General features: G+C 37.5%; 1 protein-coding gene across 1 annotated transcript in view; it reads right to left on the bottom strand.

Moving 5' to 3' along the window:
- The window catches only part of LOC120223583 (A-kinase anchor protein 6-like), a 249,733-nt gene that overhangs the window by 131,004 nt on the left and 95,108 nt on the right, over positions 1 to 23,621 (bottom strand). The window contains exon 5 of the mRNA XM_039221786.1: positions 10,144 to 10,292. Within this exon, the coding sequence (XP_039077717.1) occupies positions 10,144 to 10,292 (149 nt within the window). The remainder of the gene's footprint in view (positions 1 to 10,143; positions 10,293 to 23,621) is intronic.

Below are 23,621 nucleotides of genomic sequence, written 5' to 3'. Positions count from 1 at the left end.
CTTACTTTAGTCAAGTATTTATTTTATTTTATTGCAAATATTTTTGTAAATTGACTCAAATCCTTTGTGAAGATGGGGGTATGAATAAAGGAATAAAGTTTAAAGAGAAGAATTAAGCTCTGCACATTACAGTAAGGGAGCTTAGATCTGCCTTAGGTACCTTCTCATTGCCCCCGCTACCATCTCTCTGCCTCTTCAATGGGCCTCATCAGTCTGGAGGACTGTAGTACAGAAGCAGTACAGAAATTAAGACAGAAGGGAGCTACAAATATATCTCTTTATTAGCTGACTTTCCTGTTAACTTTGAAGTAATAGTTCTCCAGAAAGTATGTTTCTGCCTCTCTGGCTTGCCTTTTGCTTGATCCTGGCATGGGTGGCATTAGATCACTGAAGTGGAAGACTGCCCAGGTCTAAAATTAGTTTAATGTATTTGCACATTAAAAGGGTATAATGTCATGACCCCAGTGAATACATTTCTACTGGTGAAGTTTTTTGTTTTTGCTTTTTTTTTTTTTTTTTTGCCCAGAAGGACCTATTTCAACAATTGTATAGTACCCAGAATATCAGTTATATAGAAGGTAGCTGAGTACTTTTTGCTCCCTTTGACTACATCCTAATCTTACTAATTAATAACATCAGAATACAAAGGATGGAGCAAAAACAACATGAAATGAACACTGATCAGCTAGCTATTCATTAGATTGAGACAGAGCAAAAGTCAGAGGAAGAAAGTAGAAATTCATGATGGAAATAGTTTCTTTGGGTTGCCTAGTGATTTATCTGCAAGAGCACTCCCAACATTAACACAAATAAGAGACGGCACTTTATTTTATGGCTGGCGTGTACCAAAAAGAAAACATTTTATGTAGCAATGTTCCAAAAACACCCATTGAGGAGAAATTCAAAATGGTCATTTTGTGTGTTTAAGAGAGAGAGAGAGAAAGAGAGAATATGAGTAAGCATGACCATTCATTTAAATGCAACAGAGATATTTCTGGTATGTTGCTCAACAGAAAACCAGGAAGATCACCCTGCAGCAGTAAAATCCAGGGTGATTATCTCCCTTCTCAGGTGGTTAAAATCATTCAGTGTATCTTATTGCTTAATTAATTTAGAGAATCAAATTTGATCTTTAATCAAACAATAGTTTAAATACTGATTTATTTGTTTTCATTTGTCAAAATCATTTCCCTTTGGGGATGGTGTGTGTGTGTGTGTGTGTGTGTGTGTGTGTGTGTGTTTCACACCAATACAGAGAAGCTTCTTTTTTCTAAAGGAAAATAGACTCATCCTTTGTGACAACCTCAACCTTTTATCTACTTAAAGTTCATTTCAGCTTGTTGTGCTTGGGAATTACCTATATATCTTGTTTATATTTGTGAGTAAAATTTACACTGAAACCTTGTATGGTGAGGAATGAGTTACTCCTACATTTTTAGATTCAAGGCAGAAACCTTGACAACGTCTCTATCTGAGACATGGCTCAAATTTCTCCATAGCCAGAGGAAGCCTGGCATATGTCTGATAAGACTGAGGTATCTTCTAGAACTTTACCACCAGAGGAGAAGTCCCTAAGAACTCATTTGGTATTCCCTCCTGATTCCAGGAAGCAAAATCAAGAGAGATCTCCATGCCTTTCTGCTTCAACAACATTGAATTATTATTTATAGTAACTTTCAACACATACACACACACACACACACACACACACACACACTCCCTACACAGTTACTATCTTTTGGCTGAAATCCTCACCTTCCCTCTACTGAACCTTTTTCTAATAGCTGGTATCTATGCACCTTTTCTGATAGCTCAGATATTCTCCACTCCCATAAATCTCCATGATTACGCAGACCTCCTAAGTATCTCCCTAATACTCTCTATCTTGAATTTTACCCTCTGTTTCATAAGGATTATCTGAGTGTCTTTCTCCCTCACTAGGCTGAGGACTATAGAGATTAAGTTTTTTCTATCTTTTATATTCCTAGCCTCTCCTACCACTTCCTGCAACATAGTGGTTGCTCAATGCATATTTAATTAACTAATATTTATATATCTATTACATTATAAATATTTTAGGCATTTTCTTATAGACTATTGTATTTCTGTGCTACAAAAACTATATGGAGTAGAGGGGTAAGGGGATGGGCAAAATAAGTGAAGGGGATTAAAAGATACAAACTTCCAGTTATAAAATAAAGAAGTCACAGAGATGAAAGTAAAGCATGGGTTGGGGGGGACACCTGGGTGGCTCAGTTGGTTAAGCATCTGACTTTGGCTCAGGTCACGACCTCATGGTTTGTGTGTTTGAGCCCCATGTCAGGCTCTGTGCTGACAGCTCAGATCCTGGAGCCTGCTTCAGATTCTGTGACTCCCTCTCTCTCTCTGCCCCTCCCCAGCTCATGCTCTGTGTCTCTCTCTCAAAAAATAAATAAATGTTAAAAAAAGTTTTTAAAAAAAGTACAGCATAGGGAATATAGTTAACAATATTGTGATAACTTTATATGGTGACAGTAACTACACTTACTACAGTGAGCATTGCTTATGGTATAGAATTGCTGAATCACTATGTTGCTCACCTGAAACTAAAAATAGCATTGTATGTCAACTAAACTTCAATAATAAAAAAAAAATAAGAAATTCAAGTATATGAAGTAGACTGGGATAACTATTCCCATTTTAGAGATATTGCATCTTGAAGAGGTTAAATGTCCCAATCAAGGTCACACCGCTAAAAAGCAGTAGAGTGCCAACTTGAATTCCAGTCTTTAGTTTTAAATCTAGGACACACTTTTTCCTCCTTGAAGAAATTAGACTAGACTGAATTCATGACTACTCCTAAAGGTACATGTTTTTGTGCAGTTGGAAACAATCTGAGCAGTCCTAATTCATTCTAGTATCTAGGATCAGGTGCTTTTACCTGCAGCTTTGAGGCAGAAAATGATAGTTGACTATGGTCTTAAATTCCTGCCAATCAAGATATCACCTTGAATTCTCAATGATGTAGTTTTTATTTTGGAAGACTTATATAATGTAGCATGAAGGATTCCAACTGAAATCAAAATGTTCTGATTATCCACACTTTTTAAAACAAGCATTCCTTAAAGGTAACGTTATGTCCACCCAGGTGAGGGAGTAGTTTACCATAAAGTAAGCTCCTACGTCTCTCAGCCTCTGCTGCGCCCCCGTTACCACAGTGTCCTTGTTGATGGCTGAGGAGTCCAAAACATTCCTGAGACCCAGACCTGCTTCCTAGGCATTTGCACTTGGATGGTCCACAGACCATCAAACAGTTAGGAACTGTGTCCCAAACACTCGGCTTATTTCTCCCACTCCTGCTCCTCCCCTTTATTTCCCACCTCAGTGAATGACATGTCCATCTGGCAGACTGCACAAGCCTGAATCATGAAAGTCAATTCTTAAATTACCCCTCCCTTAGTGTCACCCACTTGATGTCCAGGGTCTGTCTTCAACTTCCTTCTTTCAGTTTCCATTGGAAACTTTCAGCTTCCATTGCTACTGTCGTAGCTCAGGCCCTATTTATTTCTCACTTGGATGACTAGAGTAGCATCTTAATTAAACACTGTCTAATCTTGCCCATGCCAATCTATTCTCCTCACCACTGCCAGGATGTTGTTTCAAAACTGACAATTTAGTCAGGCCAGGTAGGCTTTACTGGTCCTAGATGTTTGTACACACTGCCCCCTCTGTAGGAAGCATTCTCATGGTCACTTATGACCCTGAGGCATACTCCATGATACTTCTGGAAGGCTTTCCTGACTTAAACACACCTGCTACACACTGTTTGTCCCATTGTCTCTACATCCTCAGTATAGACTGCACTTAACAGGTGTAATTCAATGTTAAATGACACAAAAGCCATTTGAATCCAGATTCTCCCGTCTTCTTTCTCCCCCCCTGAACTAGTAATTAGAACATCAGAAAGGCTTCTTTCTCTCCCTCATTCCCCTCACCTGATGGGTCATCAAAGCTTATCAATTCTTTCTGGCTTTATTCTCCAATCCAGTCTCCACATTCTCGATTAATTTCTAACCTGAAATCTTCATTGCCTAAAGCAGTGCTTCTCAAAAAGCAGCATCAGAATCACCTGGAGGGCTCATTACACAAAGATAGCTGGTCTCCAGGTCTAGACGTCCCAATTTAGTAGGTCTGGAGTGGGACTGAGAATTGGCATTTCTAACAAGTTCTCAGGAGACTCTGATGCTGCTGGTCCAGAGAACACACTTTGAAAATCACTAGTGCAATGGTTCTCAACTGGAAGTAGGCATTAGAACATATTTATATCTTGGTTCACTCCTGACTACTGAATCAGAATTTTCAACGGAGTGGAGTAGGCAGGCATTTCTCAGCTTTAAGACTCCATAGGTGATTCTGATTCTTGGTAACAACCAGGAATTCAGTGATTAACTTTAGGATCTGGACTTTGCCTTCTTCCCAAGGCTTAGTTTTTACCTCCAGCTTTCTACCTTGCTTTCCAGTCATATGGAACTCCACAGCACATAGTCTGATGATTCCAGACCTTTGCTCCCTCTCTCTGAGCCCCAGATCAATTTTAGCTACTCATTTATGCATCCATTATTCACTGACCATCTAGCATGCACCAAGCCCAGCACCAGGTGTAGGGTAGAGTATGGTGAGCACGACAGATGCAGCTTTGCCCCATGGAGCCCACCCTGTTGCTCTGAGATCCTCTAGCACCCTCTGCTTCCCCTTCTTTCTCATTTCCCAGGTAAACACTGGCTTAATGCCACATGGTCTTGCTAGACTATAAATTTCATGAAGGCAGGACTATGGTCTGTATTTGTAGGTACTAAATAAACATTTGTTCAAATTAAATTGAAAAGCTCTTCCCCTGACCCAGGCTTCTTTCTTTCCTTTTCCTTTTTTTTTTTTTTTTAAATTTCAGTATAGTTGACATACTATGTTACATTAGTTTCAGGTTTACAACTTAGTGATTTCACACGTTTATACATTATGCTATGTTCACCAGAAGTATGGCTACCATCTGTCCCATTACATCACTATTACAAGATCATTGACTATATTCCTTATGTTCTGCTTTTCATTCCCATGACTTACTGATTTCATAACTGGAGGCTTGTATCTCTTTTTCCCCTTTACCCACTTTGTCCCCCCTCCCCATTCCCCTTTGGCAACCATCATCAGTTTGTTCTCTGTATTCTAATTCTGCTTTTTGTTTGCTTATTAATTTTTTTAGATTCCATTTATGAGTGAAGTCTTATGTTATTTGTCTTTTTTAGCCTTACTATATCACTTAGCATAATACTAGATCTATCCATGATGTTTCAAATGGCATGATCTCATCCTTTTCTATGGTTGTATAATAGTCCATTGTGTATATACACCACATTTTCCTTATCCATTCATCTACTGATGGACATTTAGGTTGCATCTGGGCCTTGGCTAATGTAAATAATGCTGCAATAAACATAGGCAAAAATATACAATGGGAAAAAATCTTTTCAATAAATGGTGCTGGGAAAACTGGACAGCTACATGAAAAGAATAAAACTGGACTACTTTCTAACAGCATACACAAAAAAGAATTCAAAACAGTTTAAAGACCTAAACATGAGAACTGAAACCATAAACATCCTAAAAGGAAACACAGGCAATAATCTGTCTTACATCAGCCATACCAGCATTTTTTCTAGGTATATCTCCTAAGGCAAGGGAAACGAAAGCAAAAATAAACTATTGGGACTATATCAAAATAAAAAGCTTTTGCACAGCAAAGGGAGCTATCAACAAAACAAGGAGGCAACCTACTGAATAGGAGAAGATATTTGCAGATGATATATCTGATAAAAGGTTAATATCCAAAATAAATAAATAACTTACACAACCCAATACCAAAAAATCCCAAATAAACCAATTTAAAAATGGGCAGAGGACCCAAATAGACATTTTTCCAAGGAAGACATATGGCCAACAGACATATGAAAAGATGCTCAACATCCTTGATGAAGCCTTCTTTCAAAAATCCTCTTCCTGATGTCATTCCTGATCTACTCCAGCTCCCCTACCATAGTCAGAACTGAGCTATGTCTTCCCTGAGCCAAAGTCCCTACCCAAACAAAGGTTTCTAACTTAGTACTTGTGATCCTTTGTTCCACCTTCTTTGTAAACTGGCTCCTCCTACCAAACTGTGAGCATCTCCTTTTTGCCTTTAATCTCTGTACTTCATATTAAAATATTTGTCAAATTAATGACTGAAGTCAATTTTGTCTTTACTTAAGCCTACTTCCCAATGTTTTTGTCCAAACTTCCTTGTGGCTTTAATGAAATCTCCTTAAGACTCTTCAATTTCTCCATAGTAGAAAAATACCATAATTAAATTTCATACACTATGGAATATGCACAATGTACGATTTAGAGGAAAAAATGTTTATCGAGAGTCTGAATTCAGTCCTCAGAGAGAAGGCGAAGCATGACTTTTTGAACTGTCTACTGCATCCAGACCCAGGGTCCTGCATTGAAATCTTAGCTCCAACTTAAACAATCATCCTGGGCATGCCAGTCACCCAGGCTTTTTACCTCCCAGTTCTATCATTTACAAACTGAACAAAAGACATGGTTTGTGATCGACAGTAAGTCTTGACAGCAAGTAGGATGCTACTTAATGAATTAAACAGCATCTTTGAAATTAATTTAAAAAATGAAATCAGACAACCTCTTGATAGAGGTGTCAAGGAAAGAGATGATTACACTTTACAAAATATAAGACAAAAAGGTAAGTCTTTTTGAGGAACTTCGCTCAAACCATGATGCCATTCACATAGTAGGCCTTCAGTGAATACTTACTGGGTAAAAGAATCAAAACAATTTGTAAGTGTTTTCATTTAACTTGGGAAGAATCAAAAAGCACCAATCTGCTCCCACATAGAATCATCAGTGACTCATGCATTGCATGTCCCTCCAGGAAGCCATAGTTTCCCACTTTGCGATGCTGGAGCCAGTGCCAAATGTCTCCCATAGGTAAACAACTCTGTTATTAGCTCTCACACAGCCTCACATATTCAGAGAAATCTTCCCACCACACATATTCATGACTGTTAAACACACAGTTCATAGTTGTATATAAGCTCTGTTCTATCACTTTGATACCCAACTTTTCATTAAGCCAGAAGGGTTAAAATTCATTTCTTAAAAAAATATTTTCATTTATTTATTTATTTTGAGAGAGACAGAGACATCCTGAGCAGGGTAGGAGTAGAGAGAAATGGAGAGGGAGAAAGAATCCCAAGCAGTCTCCGTTCACACTGTTAGCACAGAGCTCAATGTGGGGCTCAAGCTCACAAAACCGTGAGATCATTAACTGAGCTGGAATCGAGCATCGGATACTTAACTGACTGAACTATCCAGGTGCCCTGAGGTTAAAATGATTTCTACACTTGATTTTAGCCAAAAGGCCGAGAAGCAGTTAAAATTCATTTGTAAGCAATACTGTGGTTATGTAAACTTCCTAGAAATTTAAGATCACCATTCTGTCTAGCAGCTGAGTCTTTCCCGGAGTCGCTTATACATTTTTTCAACCACATATTCTTAGTGTGCATACAGACATGGGGAAGAAATAAAAATATATGAATTGTGCCACCAGCATAATTAAAATTTTTTTTTTAATTTTATTTATTTTGAGAGAGAGAGAGCATGCAGAGGAGGGACAGAGAGAAAGGGAGGGAGAGAATCCCAAGCAGGCTCTGTACTGTCAGCACAGAGTCTGATGTGAGGCTCAAACTCACAAACTGTAAGATCATAACCTGAGACAAAAGCAAGAGTTGGACATTTAACAGACTGGGCCACCCAGGTGCCCTTAATTTTCCTTTTAGTAGATTGGATGTCTGGATATGGAATGAAGACCCTAGAAAGCCCACACTATTCCCACAATTACTTATTGGAAACAAAGCTCATTCTATGCAACAAAACTAACTGTTAATGAAGTTTATGTATCATTGGAGCAGATAATTTTACAAGGCTGTGTTCTTAAGGCTCCAGAATTAAGGATTTGACTGTGGGAGCAGGGAGTCTTGGGGGCAGGACACCCCAGATAACCTCACCCACATGCATTCCTCAAACAATGCTTTTCTGTATGTAAACAGAAAATAGAAAGGAGTATATGGTTTTTGTCCTTAGTATTAAATAGCTGCCTTTTCTTCAGTACGCTCTTAAATTTCTGCACAATGCACAGCCTTCAGCACCCCAAGGAGTATAAACAAAGGATATCAGGCAAGTTCACCTACTCCCACTTCACAGAACAATGCTTGTTGTTAACTAAGCAATTCCCAGGGCAAATTTATGATTTGTGAAGCCCAGAGTAAGTACTCAGGTTGGGTCCTTGGAATCTGAGGTCAGAAGCACGCGGTGCCGGCTCAGTCCCCAAGGCTTTCAGAAAACATGAAAATGTGACCTAAAGTTTGTGCTTTCATCTACACCAAAGACTATTTAAGCACAGAGGGAAGTTAAAGCACATTAAAGCCTCAAAACAGCTTATTGTTCATGCTCCAAGATCTAACTTTTTCTTTCTTATTTGCTGCAATGCTTTTCTTCTTATGATTCTGTTGAATCGTATAAGATAAATCAGATATATAAATAATGTGTCTATATTAAAAAATGTCTTGATAGAGGGGCATCTGGGTGGCTCAGTTGGTTAAGAGTCTGACTTCGGCTCAGGTCATGATCTCCTGGTTAATGGGTTTGAGCTCAGTGTTGGGCTCTGTGTTGACAGCTCAGAGCCTGAGCCTGCTTCAGATTCTGTGTCCCCCCCACCCCTCCCCTGCTGGCCTGCACGCTCACGTGCACGCATGCACACTCTCTCTCTCCCTCAAAAATAAACATTAACTTTTGTTTTAAATATCTTGATAGAGCAACAAATAGTATAGATTTGAAAATTTGAAATTTGAAAAGTCCTTTCCATTTCCTAAACAGAATTATGACCCACATCTTTTTCCTGTATTCTTAGACCCTACATTGTATCACAACAAAGAATTTATAATCAGTACTTAATTTATCCCAAAATATCTGTAACTACACACATTTAAAGTATAAATGCAAACAAGTGGACGAAAAGATTTCTTTCCTCCCAACTTTTCAGGGAATATTTTGGCTACAGTTAAACCCCATATGATGCTTATTAACATGTATATAATGGAACTTGGGGAAACAGTTTTCCTCCCTTGTTGTGTGGCTCAAGTATAAAAGTGAAATAGGTTACCGTTCCCAGTTTTATGAGCATACATATTATTAAGTCATTAAACGAATGAAATAATTAAGTTTAATTAGTATTCTTTTACTCTTTAATAATCACCTATAAAATAATAGAATTGAGCCAGAAAAGAGAAAAAAGGAAAAAATATTCATGCAGTACTTGCATAACTTTAAAGTCATTTGGAAATATCTGAAAGTATGAGTTATTTATTCAATACTATAATGGAACATAGTATAAATTGAATATAGTAAAAATGGGTAGTTAGTACAATGTAAATATAGCCATGTATGTCAGGGTGCAGGAAATCATTGATGGGTCACCGAATTTGTTGCGTCCATTCATATACCATGGACAATTCTAGTGGTAGTCTATTATTCTAATTGACTCTATGTGAATCCAACTGGCTAACCCAGGATCTCTGAAGAATTATTAAATATCTATGTTTTCAGGGAAGTTATGTAGTACCAAATTTCTAGTGAGATTTTAATATTTAAAAGTCTCTTGGATAGAATTTAAAATAAATTGTAAAGTTTAAAAAGGGGGAAAAACACTGAAAAAAATTATGAAGAAGAAAGACCAACACTATAGCCACACCGTAGTCACACAAACATTACTAACATCACTACTTTGAAACAGAGATTTGAAGTTTTCAAAAAGGCTGTTCTGAAAAAAATAACAAGAACGTTAGGAAGTTCTGGGTTAGATGAGAGAGTCTTGATAAAATCCACAGTCTTCCTTTCTGGCACAAATGGAATAGAACGTAAGAGCCTCCTCTACTGAGCTTCTCCTGGTCTGTTAGGTAAGGAGGAAATGCCTTGCCTAACACTAACCAGTGGAGAATCATAGAAAAAGTAGAGATTGACGAGAATAAAACAACAAAAAGAAGAGCTCCCTACCCATTGCCTCCCACTGAATGAACTTTTGACATATCCGCAAACTCTTCTTTCCTCTTGCTGCTGCTGGTGTATTGCTCACTGTACAACTTGAGGGACATCTGTTCAACAGCATCTCTTTGTGCTTCCAGGTAGCAGAGTTGAACCTCAGCCTGGAGAGAGAAACAAAGGGTAATTGCTGTTTTAATCCAGAAGGAATGCATTTCAAGTAAGGTGTAACAACTCAAAGAATGGGAATTGTCCACATCATTATACTGTTCCTTTTCAGGTTGGATTTAATGGGATCAGCTGGGCATATTACAGAATTATATTTTAGATCTGAATCTTATAAGTTCCTCCTTAAAATATGTCCTGAATAAATGAACTCTCAGAAGACTCAGTAAATATCACAAAATATCCCTGAGATCATAATACTGTATGATGAGATTTTACATAAAAATTCTGTGAAATTCCTTAATAATATTCTTCTGTATACTGCCACATATGTAACATTTATTTTTTAAAGATATCCCTCCAACCCATACATTTGCATGGACATATATTCTGAACGCTTCTCATTATCTTCCCTGAGAAGAATAAAAGAGACTAGTACAAATTCTAATACACTTCAATAATGACAACAGACTTGCTTTGTTACATTTTTTGGGCTCCCTGTATTATTATCTTAATTTTAAAACAGACGGAATCATGATTTGCTTAAATATTGGTTTGAATTGTTACATCTTTCAGTTACTTGGGGTTTACTGTAGTAAAGAGAGGTAGTAAGTTCACCATGCTGTTTTCTATCAAACCAAGGCCAAAAGAATGCTGAATAATATTTGGAATGGAAATGTACTGAATAGATGCTTTATTTATTGCAGCTGTTATGATCCCTGTGGCTTTAGGGTTCCCCAGAACACCAGATGAGACCGGGAATACATGCCCATGGTAAAAGGGAGGGAGAAACGCTGACTTCATGTGCACTGTGCACCAAAGGAGCTCTTAGTTTCTTTTGGCATACTTCACAAAATCCAGCCATGTCCGTTAACATTTCTGATAAGCCTTAAAACTGCTACTTCTTTCTAATTTAATTACACATTGTGTTAAAAACAGTTCTGGGTCAGCTCTAGGGTGGTTGCCAGAATTCTGTAACATTTAAGAAAAGCCAAGTCAGACACAAGGTTCTACTTTTTGTGAACCGACCAAGGCCTTTTGCCTGATCTCTGGCTTATAGACTTGACCATGGAAGAAAAACAAAACAAAGCAAAACAACAACACCAGTGTTACAAAGTAGCAGCTGCTTAAAACAGCAAATCAGGACTCTGTAAATGAAATGGGTAGTTTAAAAAATGTAAGATCTCAAACCATTCTGGACGTCCTATGTTGTTGCTTTCTACAGGTAGCTAATTATGAATGCTCTAGACTATGGAGGAGGAACTTTTAAAAAATGCTAAAATTAGCATATTTTTATCATTGAAATTTCAGAAATTAATTAAAAGATATAATCTATATATTGGTTCATGTGAGTTTTTCTTGCCCAAACTAATTGGCAACTAATAGTCAAAGAACTTAACAACAATAATCTTCCCAAATGCCAACCCCCTTTTACCCTTCCTCTCCTCCAAGCTGTAGGGATAATGAGGAGGTCATCCCACACCAGATATTCTATTGGAAACCCCATTTGAATAACGTTTCTCCACCATTAGGTGTCAAGGGACATGTCTGATCCCTAGAGATTCTCATAAGTTTTTAAACATCCTAAGATAACAAGCCAGACCATCCTCATTCTGGATAACGATCTCACAAATGTGTGCCACTGGTCACAAAAAGAATCATCAAGAGTGAGGTCAACTTAATGTAGACATCACTACTATAGAAAAATAATTGGAGCTCTTCCCTTTGAGACCCTAGGCCATTTCTGTGTACAAAGGAACACACCTCTCATATGACAGGGGTACACGGAAAGGAGTTCAGAGAACAATGCTGAGAGCAACTTGAAGATAATTAGTCACCTTATGAAAATGATTGAAATGTTGTAATGTAAGACTTTTATTGCACAATATCTCACAGGCATTTTACATAGAAAACTTCCCTGCACTAACAAAGAGATGAATTAGATGGCCCAAGTCTTTCCTATTCATCTCTATTTCTCTCTCTGCTTTCAGTGATTCATTCCTAAACGTGATGATAAAAATAGTACCAAAATAGCTCCTCTGCTAAGGTTGAATGGCTTTGCCAGTCTAAATCTCTCTGCAGACTGGTTAAATTTTTCTCATACTATATCTTAGTCCAAAGATAAATTTTTAGGAGGAAGATATGAAGAAAATATACTACTTTAAAAAATAGTAACACTGAATCTCTGATTAAGGAAATTTTATTTGTTAGCATTTATGATAATTGTGGATACTTGTTGACTATATTTTACAAATGGTAGCTCAGCTTGATTAAATAACATTACTGCTACGTTATCAACAGAATTTGGCAACTTACTCATTAAGGAAAATAAAGGAACAAGAGGGAACAGATTCAGTGACAGATCAACCTGTTACTTCCTGGTTGCCAAGAGGCCCATAGTGTCATCAGTGGGAGTAGGTGTAGAAAAACAGCAATATGAATAGATGGAACAGATAATCTGGATTTGAGTCTTTTGGCTTGACGTACTTGCGGAATACCCAAAATGAGATCATCAGTAAATAAGTGGAAAAAATAACTCTGATATATAAACCTAAAAGCAACAGCTGACATTAGGAGAGGAAATGAGAATGCCATGGGAGAGCAAATATGATGACAGAAAAAAAGAACAGTTCTCACTTATTCTACTCAAAGTCTACATTACCCCTTAGCTGACCTAATGTGATGGATTCTCAATCAGTCTCCTTCCTTCCTTCTCCACCATCACCAAATCTGTTTTACAAACAGTTCATTGATTGATTTCTGAATCATAGCTGAGATCACTGGTTGTTGTTTCAGGGCTTAATTTTGGACTGCTTTTCTTTATTTATACTATCCTCCATGGCTTTCAGTGCAATCTATATAGTAATGGCTCCTAATCTTTTCTGAGTTCCACATTATATATCCAACCAATCTCCTGACATTGCTCCTTGGATTTACTTCAGGCACAAGTATTTAAAACAGAATTCTCCATTCTCATCCTCACCACATCCCCCAAAATATTCTGTATTTACATCTTTCTTTTGAAATAAATGGCACCATGTGTTGCTCAGGTCAGAAAATTGAAAGTTGTCCTTTACTCATCCCTTTACTCATTTCCCACAGCCATTTACTCTCTAAATTCCATTAATTCTTCTTCCAAAATGCCTCTCCAGTCTGTCTCCCCAATCTGCATTCCTGCCAGCCTAGTCCATGGTTTCATCACTTCTCCTCTGCAGTACAATTATCTTCTAACATTCATCTCTATTCACCATTCCTGCCCCTCCAATATTCCTTTATAGTTGCCATGTGGTTTTCATAAGAAAAAAATCCAATACAAAACAAAACAGAACAAAAGAAACAAACAAATGAACAAACAAAATCCCAGACTTCTATGCTCCAAGAGATTTGGTTCCTCACATGTCATTTTCTAATTGTCTCTCTTGATCCGCATGCCCCTGTCATCTCTATTTTCAGTTCTTTAAGTAACTATTTCCTATCTCAGGATCTTTGCACATATTATTGTCTTTCTCCAGAACATTGTCTTACTAATTTCTTCCCATCCTTTACCTCTCAGATGACATTTTATATTTCAGAGAGGTTTTCCCTGATCACCCTATCAAAGGTAGATTCATCCTATTTTTCTTTCCTTTGCATCAGTGTTAATTTCTTTCATAGAACATATCACAATTTAAAAATTTTTATATTTACTTGTTTTTATTTTTTTCTGTCTCTGTCTCCAGACTCCAAGCTCCATAATGGGACTGTGTCTGTCTCCTTTGCTATTTTGTACTCCCCAACACCTTGGCAGAAGATGATAGGGGCTCAGTAAACAACTGTTGAATAAATGAACTGTACATTCACCCATCTATCCATTTATTACTCATATGTTCATTGAGCCTTTATCATGTGTCAGGAACTGCTCCAGGGACTGTGTGTACAAAGAGGAATAAGCCATGCCAACAGATAACTACAAGTGTGCTAAGTGAAATGAATGTGGAGAGGATGGGAATTAAAAAACAAACAACTAATTGTATGAAAGTGAGGAATAGGCAGTAAAAGCTTGAGAGAGGTGGCATTTAAGCCAGATCTGGGGGGATGGATATGATTTTGTCAGGTGAAGAAGCAGTGACTTGATTCTTTATAGGCAGTGACTTGTTTGTTCAATAGCCTAGAGTCATGCAAGGATGTGGCATGTTCAGAGGATGGGGGGCTGAAGCGTTAGGGCATTTGGATGAAGAGTCTTACAGAGAAGAGGATAGGCCATAGAGGATGTCAGGTTAGAGAATCTGGGTGCTATCCAAAAACATGACAACAGAAGATGTCATTGTTTCTGTAATGGCCTTAATCTTCCTCTATCTCCCTTTTTGTGTTATGGCAAAAAAGTCAGCTGATGGATTAATCCAAATATGCTCATAAAGCACCTACGCCCCGATATGCTTTGAGAACACTGCACTGAGAAAGGAATTAGGTTTCCATCAGGCCAGAAGGCCAGTGTCCAAAATAAATGCCTAAGAGATTCTAGTAACTTGTACCTCTAAGTAAACCTTTAACATAATATGGATTGAGCTCCTCCCACCCCTAATTCATATGTTGGAGTTCTAACACCCAATATGACCATATTTGGAGATAGAATCTTTAAGGAGGGAATTAAGATTAAATGAGGTCACAATGGTGGGGCCCTAATCCAGTAGGAATGGTATCTTTATAAGAAGATGAAGAGCAGTAACACAGAGAAAAGGCCATGTGAGGACACAGAAGATGAATGTCTCCAAGCTAAGGAGTGATGCCTTATTAGAAACCAAACCTGCCAACATCTTAATCTGGAATTTTTAGCTTCCACAACTGTGAGAAATACACTTCTGTTGTTGAAGCCACCCAATCTGTGTTTTTTTGTTATTGCCACCCTAGCAGACTAGTACACATAATAAAGTTAGAAACACTGCTTCCCATCTGAGGTTGAATATAATTCCTTTGCTGCTTATCATTAACAGCATGTTTCTGCCTTTGTTTTATAAGCACCTAGAACCTAAGTCACAAGGGATACAACTCTTCAAATTTAGACTAAAAATTAACGATTTAATCAGAATATAAGGTATAGGGGCGCCTGGGTGGCTTAGTCGGTTGAGCGTCCGACTTTCGCTTAGGTCGTGATCTCGCGGTTCGTGAGTTCGAGCCCCGCGTCGGGCTCTGTGTTGACTGGCAGCTCAGAGCCTGGAGCCTGTTTCAGTCTGTGACTCCCTCTCTCTCTGACCCTCCCCTGCTCACGCTGTCTCTCTCTATCTCTCCTAGAAATAAATAAATAAATAAAACATTAAAAAAAAAAAAAAGAATATAAGGTATAGTGTGTTAAAATATTTTATTTAAATTTAGCTTTGTATGTAGTGATCCAAATTCAATAATCTTCTTTGGGGGCTGAATATCTACTCAACCATACACTTCCCCTTGATACTAACTATACTGAATAACAAAATAGCTAACCCATTATAAATTTCAGGGGGGTGTACATTTCCTAACAATCTTTAAGGATTAAACACATAATCACTTTTATAATTACATATAGACATATCCCTTATCCTTGCCCTAAAAAGCACTGATTTAGTCAAGAAATGTCAATTACTTCATCATCACTGCATGTCCCAGCATCCTTTGCTGGGTTACGTATCCTAAGAATGTTAAAATTAATTTCATCCTTTCTTAACTCATGCTATTAGAAGTCTGCCTGCTCATTCATATTGTACTTCATAGCTTCCCACTACAGCTACCTGCCTACTTGTATCTGGGTCTACATCCTTTTCCTTCCCTCCTGTTTCTGTGGAAACTGTCCATATTTCTGTCTAAATCTGATCCCCTTCACCTGTGCACCAGACCTCCTCTTATCTACATAAGATTGTCACCTCTGTAGTAAATTGCCTTTCTCTTCTGCATTGAGTTTTTCCTGTCTTCTGTATTACTCTCACCAGCACATCAGCCAGAAAAAAATGCTGTTGCTTTTCCCTTGGTGAGAAAAAAAAAAAAAAAAAAAAAAAGGAAAAATAACCCCTAGATGCCAACTGACACTAATCTTTCCTCTGGCCAAAGCCCCATTTCTCTGTTCTCCATTATAGCAAAGTCACTTTTACATACACTATCTATATTCACTATGTCCAATTCCTCTCTTATTTTCTCTTGAACATACTCCACTCCAGTCCGGTTTTGTCCACATTCCCCACGCCAGCGGTTAGTCCTCAGTCCTCAACCTACCCTGACCTGCTCCAGCAGGGCTAGTAGGCATGCTCTAGGGGCACTTGGTCTTGTTTGCATGACAGCTCAGTCCCTAACCTCTCTCAGGTCTTTGAAGAAATGTCATCTTCTCATTCAGGTCTTCTCTGATCTCCTACTTAAAAATTTAACTCACACCCACCCCCCACAATCTCTATCCTCCTTCATACATACTTACCATGTCTAGACAAATATGCTGCTTCTTTTGTATTGTCCATCCTCCCCCAGTGGATTAGAAGCCCCATGAGGGCAGGGATTTTTGTCTTATGTGTTTGTTGCTATATCAACAGTTCCCAGTACAGCACAGGGTATATCACAGGTACTGTATAAAAACTGGCTGAATAAATTTTACAGAGTTCGAAAATCTGAAACAGTTTAAAATGTACAAAGAACTAAAATAGATTGCTTGAAGGCTGCAGCCTCAGCTTGATTTCTGAAGCCGTTGGCATCATTCTCACTTAGAAAGGAGACTATCTTTTCTTTGACGAAAGAAAATTATTGAAATATATAACATTTACTTTTCTCTAGAAAGAAAAGAATAAAAGCTTTAATTCAAGAATGACTTGATAATGTCTTATTCAGCTAATAGAGTGATCTTGTATGTCATACATTATATTAGAAACTAATGATGAGAGTCACACACATACAGAATAAAAACTTTAGCTATTTTCTTCATGTGGTAATCTTCACAATGCATTTCAAAACAAGTTTTTTTTTTAATTTTTTAAATGTTTTATTCATTTCTTAGAGAGAGAGTGAGAGAGAGCATGAGCAGGGGAGGGTCAGAGAGAGACGAAGACAGAGAATCTGAAACAGGTTCCAGGCTCTGGGCTAGCTGTCACCACAGAGCCCAACATGGGGCTCGAACCCACAAACCGTGAGATCATGACTTGAGCTGAAGTCGGATGCTCAACCGACTGAGCCACCCAGGCACCCCTCAAAACAAGTTTTAAGTGTTTCAAGTTTTAAGTCTTCTAGGTAGGAACTTGTTTTAGCTTAATAAAATCTGATTTCTCATTTAAAAAAAAGAGTAATTTGAGCTTTTGGAGGAGACATTAATAATGCCATAATTTGTTTTTGGAAGAGTCCACAGGTCCTCAGGATGATCCTTTAATATAATGTGGGGGGTGAGAAAGAGGAATGATTGTACTTTTTTGGCAATAATTTTGTCATTTAGAAATATATTCCTACTTTTACTACACAGACATTTTTTAACCTTTGATGCAGTAAATCTAAGCACATGACTTCTTCTCTTCCTTATATAAATACTTATTATGACTTCTCTTTTCCCTCCCCATTGTATCCTCTCCTGCAACTGGCCCAGATTGCCCCTTCTTTTGGAAGCACCTAAGGGTCTCAAGACCCCACAGCCTTGACAAGGATTTCCAGGGTTGATTAGAATCTACATTTGTAAATCTCCACAATTTTGTTTGGTAGAGCTCTCCATACTCACTCCAGGATTTAGAGTTGTCACTTTACAGTGTGCCTGGTTTTCTTCCCCCTCAAGATCCTAGTTATTGGGGGCATTTTTGCTTTTGTTGTCATTGTAGGTAGTTCATAACTTCCTAAAACAACTCACCTTTGGGACTGAATTCAAAGTGCATCTCTTTTGAGGAGAGTTTGAGATGACAGTATAGAATACTGAACTCACCTCCTCCCGTGAACACAACAAATATACAGCTACATATGGAACAATGCTCTCTGAAAAGAACCTGAAAGCTAGCTGAACAGCACTTCGACAGCGAAGGATAAAAGGGCCACACTGAGTGGGGTAGGATAGGGTAGGATAGGCAGAGAGACAGTCTAGAAAGAAATTTCACCTCAGGCACCATGACCCACAGTCTAGGGGGAATCTCATAATATGAAGCTTACCCCTGAGGAGCAAGGGGTTTTGTGCCATATATCAGACACTCCAACCCTTGGGAACTGCAATGGAGAGATGAGTCCTAAAGTGTCCGGCCTTGAAACCAATGGGATTTACTTCTAGGAAAACTATAGGGCTATAGGGAATATAAAATCTACTCTTAAAGGGCTCATGAACAGACCTAGTAGGGGTCTAGGGACCCAGCACAAAAGCAAAAGTTTAAAATGCACCCAGATCATAAATGAAGGAGACTCATTTGTTAATATTAAAACATCTGCCATAATGTCAGGAGCCCGTTGGAATTCTCTCTGAGGACAAAGGTACCGGTGAGATCCATTTTTGCATTCTGCTTCTGTCTTGTTGGTGTTAGTGCCATGTAGGAATATTTTCACATTACTTCCTGGCATACTAGCCCTGGTGGGAATGCCAGCATCTAGGAACGGCAGCCATGCCCTACTTTACCATGGCTAGGCTGGCTGAACACCCTGCCTCCACATGCCACAGCCATAAACTCTCAGGTATCATAGCAGGGCTAGCTGAGTGCTCCCCACCATCCCTGTATCTCCAAACCTTACTCCACTCCACTCCATCACAGCTGGTGGAAACATGCAACCCACACAGTGGATGTTCTTTGAGCATCTGCTTCTGGTAGTCAAGGGGAGTGTATTTCTGGTTCCCACAGGTCTGAAACAACTGAAGAGACAGTCTTTGGCAGGCTACCACCCTAAGGGCACTACACAAACACTAGACTATCACCTACAGTCATCTTGTAAAAAAGGCTTATTTTCTTGTCCTGGAGCTTCAGGCCTGAGGGGCAGGTTTTAGGTTTGCCCTGCATCCAGAGGCTACAGAGTTGCACCCAGGAAACATGTGTGGAAAGATACAATATTTTCATCCTTCTCTGGCCTCACCACAGCTAGCTGATACCACCTGGAAAGGTGCTTATATACACATCAAAAGCCACACAATATTTACAACTATTGCCCAACCAATACCTCCAGATCTCCTGGTCTAGAAGTAAGCAGGGTTTATAATTGCAGACCCACAAGACTGTAGATATTTAAGTACCTTAAAAGACGCTGCCTGAAGACCTCATTTACAATTACTCTAAAACTAGGCACTGTCTTAGATCCCTCCATTTGGAACACTGAGAGCTTTAGGCACACCCTCAACAGCAGGGAACTATCAACAACAAATCAGGCTATTTAGACAATCACAAAGGTCTGAAAAACAACCAATATCTAGAGCACGATTGAACCATAAGTTCCATCACCTGCATAAGGCCATTCCCTCAAGACTAAGACAGGTAGCTGTTTCATCAAATAGATAGAACCCAAAAGAAGGAGTCAAGCAAAATGAAGAAACACAGGAATGAGGTCTCAATTAAAAAACAAGACAAAGGCCCAGAAAAATACCTTAGTGAAATGGATGTAAGTAATCTACTTGATAAAGAGGTCAAAGTAATGGTCATAAAGATGTTTATTGAACTTAGGAGTATGGGTGAACACAGTAAGAACTTCAACAAAGAGATAGAAAACATAAGGAAGTACCAAACAGAACTCACAGAACTGAATAATATAATAGCTGAACTAAAAAATACACTGGAAGAAAAGAGACTCAAAGAACTAGAAGAAAGGATCAGTGACTTGGCAGACAAGGCAGTGGTACTCACCCAAGTAGAACAGCAAAAAGAAAAAATCAGATTTTAAAAAGATAGCTTAAGAGACCTGTGGGACAACATCAAGAGGAAAATCATCTGGATTATAGATAGAGAAAAGAGAGAGAGAGCAAGGGGTAGAAACATTATATGAAGAAATAATGGTTGAAAATTTCCTAACTTAGAGAAGGAAATAGACATCCAAGTTCAGGAAGCAGAGAGTTCCAAATAAGATAAACCAAAAAGCTCCACACCAAGGCAGATTGAAATTAAAATGTCAAAAGTTAAAGAGAGAATACTTAAAAGCAACAGGACAAAAACACTTGCTACATACAAGGGAGCCCTCATAAGGTAATCAGCTGAGCTTTCAGCCTAAATTTTTCAGGGCAGAGGGAGTGGTATGATATATTCAAACTGCTAAAAGGAAAAACAAAAACAAAAACAAAAAACAAAACAAAACAAACAAAGAACTTCAAACCAAGAATACTCTACCTGGCAAGGTTATCAGGCAAAACTGAAGGAAAAATAAGGAGTTTTTCTGATAAGCAAAACTAAAGAGGTTCATCACCACTAAACCAGCCTTACAACTAATATTAAAGTAACTTTTTTAAAATGAAAAGAAAGGCACTAACTAGTAACAAGGAAACATGTACAAGTAAATCTCTCACTAGTAAACACATGTATATTGTAAAGGTAGTAGATTAACCACATGTAAAGCTATAAGGTTACAACACAAAAGTAGTAAAATTAACTATAACTACAATAATTGGTTAAGGGATACACAAAATTAAAAAAATGTAAAGTAGGGCATCGAAAACAGAACATTGAGGAGGGGAGTAAAAATGCAGACTTGTCAGAATGTGCTCAAACTTAAGATGCTATCAACTCAAAATGGACTGTTATATACAAAGGATGTTACATATGGATCTTATGGTAACCACAAAGCAGAAATCTACAGTAGATACACAAAAGATAAAGAGAAAAAATCTAAATATAACATTAAAGAAAATCAAACCACAATAGAAGAAAGGAACAGAGAGGAACTACAAAATTAATTAACTGGCAATACATACATACTTGTTGATGATTATTTTAAATATAAATGGACTAAATTTTCCAGTCAAAAGACATAGAATGGCTGAATGAATAAAAAGAACTATTTTTCTATTTATTGCATACAAGACACTTCAGATTTAAGGATAGAGACAGAAATTGAAGAAAGTGCTGAAAAAAAGATATCCTATGCAAATAGAAATAAAACGAAAGATGTTGCTCAGGCTCTACACTGATGGTGTGGAGATTGCTTGGGATTCTGTCTCTCCTTCTCTCTGCCCCTACCTTGCTTATGTTCTCTCTCTGAAAATAAATGAACTTTTAAAAAAATTTAAAAAAATGAAGATGGTGCTGCTATACCAATATCAGAAAAAAATAGATTTTTAAAGCTAAGATTGTAATAAAATTGCAAATAAATTAAAAAGAGACTAAAAAGTCAGTAGAAAAGATCAATAAAACTAATAGATGGTTCTTGGAAAAGATAAATGAAAATGACAAACCTTTATCTAGACTCACCCAGAATAAAAGAAAGAGGGTTCAAGTAAATAAAATCAGAAATGAAATAGGGAAAGTTACAGCTGATACTTACTACAGAAACACAAAAAAATCATAAGAGACTACTATATACAACTATAGAACAGAAAATTGGACAACTTAGAAGTGATAGATACATTCCTAGAAACATACGGTCTCCCAAGACCCAATCATGGAAAAATGGAAAATCTGGATAGACCAATTTCTAGAAATGAGATTAAATCAGGAATCAAAAACCTCCCAGCAACAAAAGTATAGGACCAAAGGGCTTCAATGATGAATTCTATCAAACATTCAAAGAAGATTTAATACCTATTTTTGCCAAACTCTTCCAAAAAAGTTGAAGAAGATGGGAAGCTTCCAAAGTCATTTTACAAGGTCAGCATTACCTTGATACCAAAATCAGACAAGGAAACTACAAAAAAGAAAATTATGGGAAAATATCCCTAATGAACATCAATGCAAAAATCCTCAACAAAATATTAGCAAACTGAATTCAAACAATATATTAAAAGGATCATACAACATTATCAAATGGGATTTATTACAGGGATGCAAGGATGGTTCGACATTCCCAAATCAATCAATGTGACACACTATATTAACAAACTGAAGATATAATGACCTCTCAACAGATCTCAATAAGAAGAAAACATTTGATAAATTTAGCATTCATTTATGAAAAACTCTTAACAAAGTGGGTATACAGGGAATACATATCAATATAATAAACCCCACACATAACAAACCTACAGATAACAGCATATTAAATGGTTAATAGCTGAAAGGTTTTCCTTTAAGATCAGGAACATGATAGGGATGCCCAATTTCTCCACTTGCATTCAACATAGTATTGGAAATCCTAGCCACAGCAAGTAGGCAAAGAAAAGGAAGGAAGGAAGGAAGGAAGGAAGGAAGCCAGGAAGGAAGGAAGGAAGGAAGGAAGGAAGGAAGGAAGGAAGGAAGGAAGGGGAGAGAGAGAGAGAGAGAGAAAGAAAGAAAGAAAGAAAGAAAGACAGACAGACAGACAGACAGAAAGAAAGAAAGAAAAGAAAAAATAAAAGGAAAGGTATCCAAATGGGAAAGGAAGAAGTAAAACTCATCATTTACAGATGACATGATGCTAGATATAGAAAAACCTAGAGACTTTACCAAAAACAATTGTTAGAACTAATAAATGAATTTAATAAAGGTGCAGGATACTACATCAATATATAAAAATATATTATGTTTCAGTATACTAATGATGAACTATAAGGAAAAGAAATTAAGAAAATAATCCCAGTTACTACTGCATCAAAAATAATAAAATATCTAGGAATAAATTTAACCAAAGTGGTTAAAGAGCTATACACTGAACACTACACAACACTGATAAAAGAAATTGAAGAAATTTAAATGGAAATTTCCAAATAAATGGGAAGATTCCATGCACAAGGATTGGAAGAATTCATGTTGTTAAAATCTCCATATTACCAAAGTAATCTACAGATTCAGTGTAATCCCTATCAAAATTCCAATGGCATTTTTCACAGAAATAAAACAAATAATTGTGAAATCTGTATGGAACCACGAAAGAGGCTGAATAACCAAAGTAATCTGCAGAAAGAAGAACAAAGCTAGAGGTATCACATTCTCTGGTTTCAAACTATACAACAAAGTTGTCGTAATCAAAACAGTATGATACTGGCATAAAAACAGGCAGATAAATCAATGGGACAAAATAGAGATCCCAGAAATAAACCTACACATATATGATCAATTGATTATTGATAAAGGAGGCAAGGACATACAATGGGGAAAAGACAATCTCTTCAATAAACTGGTGTTGGGAAAACTGTACAGCCACCTGTAAAAGAACAAAAGTCGACCACTACTTTATACCATTCACAAAAATTAACTCAAATGAATTAAAGACTTGAATGTAAGACCTGAAACCATCAAACTCCCGGAAGAAAACATATGTGGTAAACTCCTTGACAT

The sequence above is a fragment of the Hyaena hyaena genome, unplaced genomic scaffold (assembly GCF_003009895.1).
Source record: "Hyaena hyaena isolate Hyena2069 unplaced genomic scaffold, ASM300989v1 scaffold_1012, whole genome shotgun sequence".
Lineage (NCBI taxonomy): Eukaryota > Metazoa > Chordata > Mammalia > Carnivora > Hyaenidae > Hyaena > Hyaena hyaena.
This window is presented reverse-complemented; position numbering and strand designations above follow the sequence as displayed.